The sequence below is a fragment of the Lactuca sativa genome, chromosome 5, assembly GCF_002870075.4.
Source record: "Lactuca sativa cultivar Salinas chromosome 5, Lsat_Salinas_v11, whole genome shotgun sequence".
NCBI classification, from domain to species: Eukaryota; Viridiplantae; Streptophyta; class Magnoliopsida; order Asterales; family Asteraceae; genus Lactuca; species Lactuca sativa.
This window is the reverse complement of record NC_056627.2, coordinates 111,543,186-111,554,647: the sequence shown is the minus strand read 5'-3', so window position 1 is coordinate 111,554,647 and position 11,462 is coordinate 111,543,186. Positions and strand designations below refer to the sequence as shown.

The following is an 11,462-nucleotide window of genomic DNA, read 5'->3' as shown; positions in this document are numbered from 1 at the left end:
ATTTTTTTTTTTGTTTTAATAAAAAAATAAGTTTATTTACGTATTGACATGTTATATATTATTAAAACTCTTCATTAATATTATATGACACATATGTCATTTATCAGCCTATTAATTATCCATTTCAAATTTTAAATTACCTACTCTAATTCATTAAATTAATATATGATTCTACATTTTAATTTTTCTTACAGTAATTAATAATATTAGATTAAAAAATAAAATTAATACAAATTATATGGTGATATAACTTCATGTATTTATTTAAATCAACGATTATAATTTTATATAACTAAAAAAATATCTCTTAAGTAATAATTTATTTAAAATAATTGATTAATAATTTTGATTTTTTAATATGAAGGTTTAATTAGTTTTATAACCGTGGTTCTCACGGGTTATAAACTAATTGACAATAAAAATTTAAATATCCTCCTAATCTCTCCTATAATCTCTTTTTATTATTACGCTTGACTTAATCTAAAGAGTTAAAGAGTAGAAATATTAGTAGGCATATTTTATTTCTCTTTCACAACAGAACCAATAACAAAGCTGAATCAATAGCTACAGATTATTTAGGTATTAAACGATTTAAGAGCCTTCAATGTAAATTTATTCTCTAACCATGAACTAGCAACACTTACCAAATTTAATCCGGTAAAATACCACTTTTTTCTTAGTTAATACAAGCATCCATTTTTTGTAGATCTAAATCCTTAGGTGGATCGATAATTTGAAAATAACTTTAATTGAAATATTTTATTATTTGTAATTTTCTTCCTACCAATTTAAGATGATAAAAAATGTATAAATTTAACATCTCATTCAAATTTAAATTAAATTAAATGACACTTGTCACAATTTAAAATAGATAGGAAGATATTAAGCATAAAAAATAAAAGAATATTTAATTTCTTATCAAATATTGAAGTATCTTTAAAGACCGATGCCATTTTTATCTTGTTTGTTTTCTGAAGTTAGAATTTGTGAAGTCGCATTTAGTGTTTATATAATATTTAAGTAATTTATATAATTACGAATATCAGATAATTAATCGGGTATTTTTCCTATTTTGGTATTCATTGGTCTCTAACATTTATCATTTTAAAGTTATATTCAATAATAATAATTATCAAACAACTAGTAATTTTTTATTAAGCAAGTTTTTTTTTTCTATCCACACACCATAATATGATAGTTAATAAAAGAGTAAATTACACATGGTTTAGGATAATTTACATGTTTGGTCCCTAACTTATTTTTTTAACTCGGAAGGTCCTTACTGTTTGTTTTTGTTACGCGCTTGGTTCCTATCTTACCTAAAAAGACTATTTTGCCATTGATTTTTTAACTTATTTAAATAAACACACCCTAACCCCAACCCCCTTACATTACTCTACCTACCATATCATTTTTCCCTATTTAAATAATAGCTTTTTAGGTAAGACAGAAACTAAGCATGAAACAAAAACAAAAATTATGGACCAAGCACGTAACAAAAACAAACGTTAGAAACTTTCCGAATTAAAAAAATAAGTTAGAAACAAAATGTGTAAATTACCCCAAACCATAAAAACCATTCGTCTGATTTACTCTTAATAAAATAAGGCGCAAGTGTATCTCAGAACTTCTAAGCGAATTCAAGTTATGTTTAAAATTGGACCCAGTTACTAAAGCTAAGCCAAAATACAGTCTAAGCCCCTGGTAAAATTTATATGGCACAGTGTACTTTTCATTTCAGCTTCAGTTTTAAATATAAAGATTTACAATCTTCAAACTCTATGAGTGCGTGAAAAGTCCGATAGTCAACAACTTCTGCATTTCGACTGATACCACGAGTTCATTCGTGTATAGTTTGCTTTTATATATATATATATATATATATATATATATATATATATATATATATATATATATATATATATATATATATATATATATATATATAACAGAAGTTTGGCAAACATAATTTTGATTCAACTAATGTTTAATAAAACCATTAAAATAGATTATAAATTAACGTTTAAAAAAAACTATATGAATCATGAGACTTTATCAGTTAGTTTTTAGATAGTCTGCAAAAGGTTGTCTATTTCTAATATATGTTTTGTTATATGACAGTCATCTAGTAGCTCGAGCGCTCTTTTCTTGACGGCTGCAGCTCAGAACATGTTATGTATAAAACTAGCTGACAGTTTAGGGGTGAAAATCAAAGATCCATGGATAACATGGTTTAAAGGTTCTTGTTTACCAGCCTCGGTTTCTCTTATGTTAACTCCACTCATCATCTACAAGATCTTTCCACCAGAGACCAAGCATACACCTGATGCTCCTATCTTGGCTCAAACCAAGCTTGACCAAATGGGTCCGGTTAAAAGGGACGAATGGATCATGTTAGGAACCATGCTCGTAACTGTTGCGTTATGGATTTCCGGGTATGTTGATTTTGTTTACTGCTCTACTATAATTCCCCAGTTTTGTAGCATAGTTTGTTTTTAGGATGATATCTTTCTGGTTTGGGGGTTTTAGTTCGGGTTAGCCACCTAATCACTCACTGTGTGTACGATATACTGATATCGGTTAGAATTGCGACAAACATCAGTGTATAACCTTTTTGCTAGGAAAAGTTGGTTTGGCAATTTGTTAATTATAATTCTAATTTGGATCGGCCTTACTTTTCCTTTTTGTCATTTGGACATTTAAGTGGTGTTTGTTTCGAAAGTGTCAAAATATCTTTAGTCTTTTTTGGTATTTACGGTAGAAGATGGAGACTAAAAGTATTTTTTTTATGTCTTCATACAAGAAGTGATAAAGAAGTCTTTTTGAGTTCTTTTGTCATTCAGAAAAACAAACGGTCTTTTTGGTAACATCCTACCCACAGATGTAAGTGCCCAAAAAGTTTTTTTTTGCCAAAAAAAAGAAACAAACCAGCCCTTAGACTATGTTTAATAGAAAACCAATCCAAGTGTACTTCTCATAAAAAAAATTATTTTCATCTTTATTGGCATACACAACCTTCAATCGTATCCAATATCAACTTTTATATATATATATATATATATATATATATATATATATATATATATATATATATATATATATATATATATATATATATATAAAAGATTCATAAACCTAAAAAAAACCCTAAAAATATATAAAATAAATACTTTGAGATATCTAATGTTCTTTTGACTTTATAAAATTAAAAATCTCTATTTTTTTATATAAAATCATAGAAACTATATATATATATATATATATATATATATATATATATATATATATATATATATATATATATAATGAAGTTTTATCGTATTGATTATTTAATTTAGCAAGGAATAAACCATTCATTTTAAATATACAAAGAAATTAAAATTAAAATATAATATTATGAATTTTGGGATTGAACTTTGAAATTGCCAATATTATTATTACTATTGAGAGAAAAATTTACTAAAAGTGAAATCGTATTTACGTGCTGCTGGTTCATACTTGCTGATTGAGTCAATCATATCTAGTGATATTTGAGTCGTATATCTAAGGGAGGAGGGAGTCGTTCCCACTGAACCCACTGCCACATCAGCTTTTCCCTTTGATTTTTCTTTATTTTTCCGAACCCACAACATACGGAAATCCTATCTTTTTCAACCCACTTAATTAAAAAACAATATTAAACAACTAAGGTACAAGTCTTAAAAGATATGGTACAAGAGAAAATGATAGAGAGAGGATAAAGTGGGTTCGTGAAACCAATTAAACAACCCGCCGAAAAGGGAGTGGTACCGGCGGTAACTCTATTGCTAATTAAGATTTTACCTTGATTATTTTGTATATTTTTTTTAATTGAGTGGGTTGAGTGGGTTGAGTGCGTTGAGAAAGATAGGATTTCCGTGTGTTGTAGGTTCGGAAAGTGAAGAAAAATCAAAGAGAAAAGCTGATGTGGCAGTGAGTTCAGTGGGTTCGGTGGGAACGACTCCCTCCTCCCTAATTGAATCCGACCGAGTGAGTAATAGAGTAAAAGACATATCATAAGAGCAGAACCAAGTCGTGACTTTTAAATGTTATATAAAATAGTTTGGACCTAACAAACCATATGAAAGGCTATTCAAACAGCCCCTTAATTTTACTACAAAAATAGATAACTGATCCTTGATGACATGCGACAAATGGAAAGAAATCAATTTGGGCTACCCAACATGGTCGTCGCCCCTCCTTTTTTTTCTTTCTAAATGTATTCCCTTTTATTTTATTATACATTGGTTGGCACTAACCAACAAAACCAATCTTATGTTGGTCATATGACATAGTGTTATGTATATGATTTATATTTTATATGTTTGTTTTTGGATGAAAGGTGTAGATCAACTAATGTTTCTTGAATTTATTTATATACACAGAGAAAATCTTGGCATTTCAAGTGTCGTTGCAGCAATGCTAGGTTTATCGATCCTTTTAATCCTCGGGGTCCTCACATGGGACGATTGCCTAAGTGAAAAATCAGCATGGGACACATTGGCTTGGTTCGGGGTGCTCATTGGCATGGCAACTCAACTCACCGACTTAGGAGTCGTGCCCTGGATGTCAACTTGTGTGGCCAACTTTCTTAAATCTCTTTCAGTTGGATGGCATCTCGCACTTCTTCTCCTTCAAGCTGTATATTTCTTCATTCATTATCTATTTGCCGGTCAAACAGCTCATGTTGGTGCATTGTACTCCGCATTCCTTTCGATGCATCTAACTGCTAAAGTCCCCAGAACTCTTTCGGCATTGACTTTGGCATACAATACAAACCTTTTTGGTGCCCTCACACATTATAGTAGTGGTCAGGCTGCTGTATATTATGGAGGTATGTATCAAATTTTGAGTCTTCAATCTTCCTATGGTTTTAATGGAGAGTTTGTCCTAGGACATGACATGTGTTGTGTTTGACATTCATTAGAGTGAGACCATAGCTTATGTCAATTAGACAAAAATTGTATATTTCTGTATTACATAAAAACATAAAACAAAATGGAAAAAGGGCGGTTTCGATCACTCGTTTATCCAAAGGCGTGAATGTACTCGTCATCCTTATAATTGTAATTAGCCCTATAAAGCTACATAGTCCTATCATATCCAAACATATCTCATAAACCGGCCAAATTGGATTTCATGGGACTGGATAAGTGTTGTACAGCTTCGTTTATAAAGATCTGGAGGACATTTATGTTTTTTCAGAGTCGATAAGTGTTGTATACTTTGTTTTATGTTTTTAGTTGGAAATAGAAATTGCAATTTTTATCTCATTGTTTTATTATTTTAGATTGAAAAAAAAATATTTTTTGTTTAATTGATAATAATAATAATAATAATAATAATAATAATAATAATAATTTTATTATTATTATTTATCATGTCTAGTAATGTTACTTCATATCATTTATGCAATGCACAGCAAACGGGAACTAAAATGAACAGGCTTCAATGATTGTTATGTTGTTTTGCAGCTGGGTATGTAAGACTTCCGGATGTCTTCAAGCTTGGGATTATCATGGCCATGATTAACATAATGATATGGGGACTAATAGGTACCCCGTGGTGGAAGATTTTGGGTCTTTATTGAGTTAGAATTGATATTGATAATATCTTAATATTCTAATGTTATAAGCATTTGTTTTTAAGAAGGAATGCTTATAATTGCTTGAATCCGATGTACATTTACACCTTTTATCCGTCTTATTTTTCATACTTTTATGTCATCATCAATGATAGTATTATATTTTATATAGTTTTATTCCGATTATCATAGATACCCTTTAACATTTATGGTCAAACAAAGTACTGCTCTTTCATTTTAAAAATATTACATGAGGTGAAAATTTATGGTGTATGATAAACCATAAAAAAAGCTGGTGGATTCTGTTTGATCCAGGATCCAGAACTGTGAATAGAAGTCCAGTAGGTTTTGACTAAAAAAATCAAAGTGTGCAAGTCCTGTAGTGGTTTTTTGATAGATTGGTTGAGTGTGCTTTTGCTCTTCTTTTGGAGCACATATTGGAGTGGGGTTTAGATGTAAAACCCCTTTATTCCCTGGTCCACACAATACAAAACATTTACAATTTGTAAAGGGTAAAGTACAAGTTTGTATTCCACGACCTTTATAAGAAAAGCTTTTGATTTGGGTGTAGGATTTTGAGGCATAATGGTGTGTGTTCCATCTCCACTAGTGCAAGTGTAGTACAATATCTACCTTTTTTTTTTCTTAACTTTTTTCTTTTATTTTCTTGTCTTTTTATGTTACCTTCTATATTCATTTTATGTAAGAATAGAAGATAAAAACTCTAGAATTGTGTTTGTTTTTAAAGTTAACTAACAAATATGTTTTCAAAAAACACAAATAAAAAAAGGGTAAATATCACCTCTATATATCTCTTCCACTTGGTGCCGGTTTAAACAAAACGTGTATGTGTATGTGGCTTTTGATACAAAAAAGGAGTTGTGCCTTACTACACCTCTTCATCATGAAATAAATCAACAAAATGGTACTTTTTCTTTCCATCATTGAGATTCCGAGTCTTTTTTCTTTAATCGCCACTCACATTGCACTAAAGTAATTCATAGATAAAAGGGTAGGGTAGGATGATGCGTACGATGAGGGTGAGGGTGAGGGTGGGGTGAAGCTAGGTTTACTCCATTAACCTCTATCAATTTTTGCTAGCTGTGCATTCTATGCACTTTCACCCTATCAAAACAAAAAACAAGATTCCACTTCCTTTCCTATGTTTCTCCCAAAATCCCTTTGGCTGAAGTGTCAATCGAAGAACAACAATCATAATTAATCATAAAAGATAGGGTGTGTAACAAAAATGAGAATAACAACACATAAGACATAATATTAGTGTGGTTCGATCAATATATTTATGTTTACGGACAAAAGGAATAGGGAGTATTTTTATTTACAATACCGAAAATTATATTATAATACAATACCACTCTATTGAAACAATAGTATCAACATTTATTTCTAGGGAAAATACAATATAAACCCTAGCTACAACTATGAAAGCTAGCTATTAGGCATGGAAACACTTTGTACTTAATAGAGTATGAACGACTCCTAGATGAATTTATGAAATGATCTCGGAGCCCAAGAGTTCTGAGATGAGTTGTTATAAGATACTTCCAAGATAGGAATGGAAACACTTTGTACTTAATATAGAGTATGAGATTGCACAAACTCAGACTGAATATAAGAGGTTCAAAGCTAGGAAGATCTTAGTGGACATTTGATTTGTTAAACAAATTTAGAGACTCCAAGACAAGAAGGATCTGATCTCGGACATAGAATGAGATGAAAGTTCAATACCGTTCCGGACTTGAATTCCGAGATGATCTTCTTGTAGTACTTATGAGGTAAGTTCTGAGGTAAGATTAATACCAATGTGACTATATTGGTCATGAACTCCATACGATGAAATGAGCTGTACAATTTATAACTACAAGTGGTGGTTAGACAAAAAAACATAAAATGACTCTACTTATTCCGAGAGGCAATAGTTTCCGAGATGGGATACAATTTGACTTCAAAACTTTTTCACTTTCTGATGTTGCCATCAGAGAGAGCAAGCCTTTTGAAAGAGCTGAAGATCAGGAGTCATCATATCCATTTTGTTCATAAAATCATTGAATTTGGTCTCGTCTATTGGCTTGGTAAAGACATCAACAATCTCATCATCAGATGAAACAAAAATAAGTTCGATGTTACCATTTAAAACATGATCTTCAATGAAATGGTACCGTATATCGATGTGCGTCGTCATAAAGTACTGAATTGGATTATGTGAAATGGCAATGGAACTTTGCAAATCACAATAGATTGAGATTTGTTGAAACCGGTAACCATAGTACAAGAGCTGTGATTTCATCCTAAGAACTTGAGATGTGCAACTAGCAACAACAATGTATTCCACTTCAGCTATTGAGAGTGCAATGCAATTTTGTTTCTTAGATTATGATGCTAACCAAACGACCTCCCAAAAATTGACAGCCATCAGATGTGCTTTTTCTATCCAATTGAAGACTACCATAGTTCGAATCAAAATATGCTTGAAGGAGGAAACTTTCATTTGTCGGGTACCATATTTCGAGATTATATGTACCTTTGAGGATCAGAATATTTTCCTAACGACCAAGAGATGAGACATATTTGGATTAACTTGAAATCTGGCACATAAGCATGTTGAAAACATGATGTCTGGACGACTTGCTGTAAGGTAGAGTAGTGATCCAATCATTCCTCTGTACTACTTTTCATCAACAATAACACCTGAAGGGTCCGAAAAGATTTTGTGTCCGAAACCCATAGGTACCTTGGCAGAGGCACAAGTGTCGATTAAGTATTTCTTGAGAAGTTTTGAGATGTACTTCTCTTGTTGAATGAAAATTCCTCTGTTGGTTTCCTTGATTTGGAGATCGAGGAAAAATCTCAATTCACGATTCATACTCATTTGGAATCAACTGATCATTAACTTAGCAAAGTCAGTAACCATTGATGAGTCCATGGATCCAAAAATGATATTATCAACATAAATTTGGACAAACATGAGATGTTTTCAATTTGATCTTCAGAATAGGGTAGGATCGAGAAATTCTAGGCAGTTATAGCGGTCGAAAATCAAATATCGTTCAAGGGCCGATATTTGGGATATAGGTTATCGCGGTGGGATATCAGTATTTTTATATCATGCATAATTAATATATATATATATATATATATATATATATATATATATATATATATATATATATATATATAAGTAATATAAAAAGTCAAAATTCAAAACTGTTAATGTTTGAAACATAATCTTACGTAACCCATGGAATCTTCCTCTAAGTCCACATCAACCAAGGCATCCAATTATTTTATCTAGATCATCCACATCAACTCTAATATCATCATCATCATTTAAGAATTATGTACTTAATACATCAACATGATCAAACCTATAGAAACTAGCAAGTTAACACTTAAGTATGTAACAATTAACATAACAATAAGATTGGTTAATACTTAAAACATGATTCTATGACCTAAAACTAACAATTAAGTACTTAACATAATAGCAGGTTCAGTTAAGTTAAGTCCATAAGACTTAAGGCCTTGACTTAACACTAAAAAAGCAAGTAAAATTACTTAACCGATATCCCACCTGGAAATTGCTTGGAAATATCGATAAATATCGGTAAATATCACCGATTTTTGCGGTCCGATATTTTGGACCGATATTTGACACTGATATTTTGAAAAGTACTGATAACCGATATCCCACCTGGAAATCGCCGATATTAACTGCTTAGTCGAGAATACCTCTTTGAAAACCAGAACGCTTAAGGAAGTCAGTAAGAGTCTCGTACCGGGCATGAGGAGCTTGCTTGAGGCCATAAATAGCTTTTCAGAGTTTGTAGCAGTAGTTTGGATATGAGAGACTGACAAAACCGGGAGGCTGTTGGAGATATACTTCAGTATCAAGTTCACCATTTAAAAAAGCACTTTTGACGTCTATCTGGTAAACCTTAAAGCCTTTGTGAGTAGCATAAGCAAGGAAGATTCTAATGAATTCAAGACGGGCAACAGGAGCAAAGGTCTCATCGTAGTCAAGCCCTTCGATCTGTGTGAATCCTTTAGCCACCAATCTTGCTTTATTCTGAATGATAACTCCTACGTCATTTAATTCGTTCTGAAACACCAATCTAGTACCAATAATGGGATGATTCTGAGAGGGAGGGACAAGAGTCCATACTTCATTTATATCGAATTCTGCCAATTCTTCCTGCATGGCTGTAATCCAATCAGCATGTTCTAATGCTTCTTTGATGGATTTGGGTTCATCCATTGAGATAAATGCCGAAAAATGACATTCATTTTGAACACTTGTGGCAGAGCAAGTTTGTACACCGGCGCTTGGGTTTCCAATAACTTGGTTTGGAGGATGATCCTTGGTCCATATATGTAATCTCGGAAGCTCTTGTGCAGTGGAGGATCCTATATCAACAATGGGGTTGTGTTGCTCCCCCTGAATAGTTTGAACTTATGGATGATGCTCCCCTGAACTCTAAAACCAGATAGGTTGACATTGTCTTCAGGTGGGAAATCGATGAAATTTTCATCATCATCGTTGTTAATCAGATTAGAGTTAAATTCAGTAGCTAGATATTGGAATCCATCCACATTTGATTCAAGGGAAGGTTGACCATTCTCCCCCTCAACCTGTGAAGGTTGACACAGTTCAGAATCAAATGGAGGAAAAGTAGGTCTCGGACCTGAAACAGTTTGGGAAATAGGAGATGTAGAGGATGAGGTTTGTATTGGTCGAGATTCTGAATCAAGAGCTGTTTCTAAGAGTCTGAAAAGGGTTTCAAAGTCAACTTCATGAATTATTTGACGGTTCAGATGTCACACCCCAAAACCAAGAACAGCGGAAACGTTCAGGGGTGGAGGACGTCATGTGAAGTATCATAACAATGTAAAGTAGTAAACAAGCAACAACATCATCCATTGCATTAAAAGTAAAGTTTTAATACATGTGTGTTCTTTCATTGTAATAAGAGTAATGTTTTATATCCCCTAATCTATCCCTATAATAGTTTACTGGAATGTATTTGTGGTCCAAGAAGGTTTATACACCCTTGCTACTCAAGAGTGTGGGAACTGAATGAAGAATGAAAGCTGTCATATCAATACACACACACACACACACACACACATATATATATATATATATATATATATATATATATATATATGAACATAAGTGTATAGATATAGATTTGATCAAGGACATGAAAGAGGTTTTATAAAACATTTAAGAGTTTTGAACAATAAATAACAATGACTTGATGTCATTTAATAAAAAATTTCAAAAGTAATTCATTTGATAACAAAATATTTTAAGACAGAAAACCATTTCATGTATCACATTTTGAAGTATGTGAGATTAGTTGGTTGAAAACACAGTTATAAATCACATGTGATTGATTCTATAACATACTGTTTTCTACTTGTATTCTACCCCATTAAAGCATTTAAAATCATTTAAAACATTGATTAAGGGGTATGAACTCACCTGCAGATGGTGGTTTGGATGAACTGAACGATGTAGGATGCTAAGTGTCAAGTGAGGACTTGTACACACAATGATCCTAGTTATCATGTAATCAAACATATATGTATCTAATTAGTTAATTAATAACTAATTAATCAAGTTAAGAGACCCTAGGTCATAGAAACACTTTGATTCAAGTGCTACAGGTACGAAAGGGTTGCACCGAAGGGTTGTATGGCATGACATTGGAGTTTATGGCCCATGAACCACCCCTTTATGGAGTTTATGGCCCATGGCCATTTCCCCATGAGATTAGGGATGTAAGCTCATGGTACCAAGTGCCAAATTGTGATTTAAGGTCTTACGAGTCATGAT

The 11,462-nt window shown here is 32.1% G+C and overlaps 1 protein-coding gene across 1 annotated transcript in view; it reads left to right on the top strand.

Moving 5' to 3' along the window:
* Positions 1 to 5,779, top strand: part of LOC111889010 (dicarboxylate transporter 2.1, chloroplastic) — a 16,526-nt gene extending 10,747 nt beyond the window's left edge. Inside the window, exons 2-4 of the mRNA XM_023885136.3 lie at positions 2,122 to 2,435; positions 4,404 to 4,852; positions 5,493 to 5,779. Coding sequence (XP_023740904.1) covers positions 2,122 to 2,435; positions 4,404 to 4,852; positions 5,493 to 5,608 — 879 coding nt within the window. The 3' untranslated portion in view covers positions 5,609 to 5,779. The remainder of the gene's footprint in view (positions 1 to 2,121; positions 2,436 to 4,403; positions 4,853 to 5,492) is intronic.
* Positions 5,780 to 11,462: the final 5,683 nt, after the last annotated feature.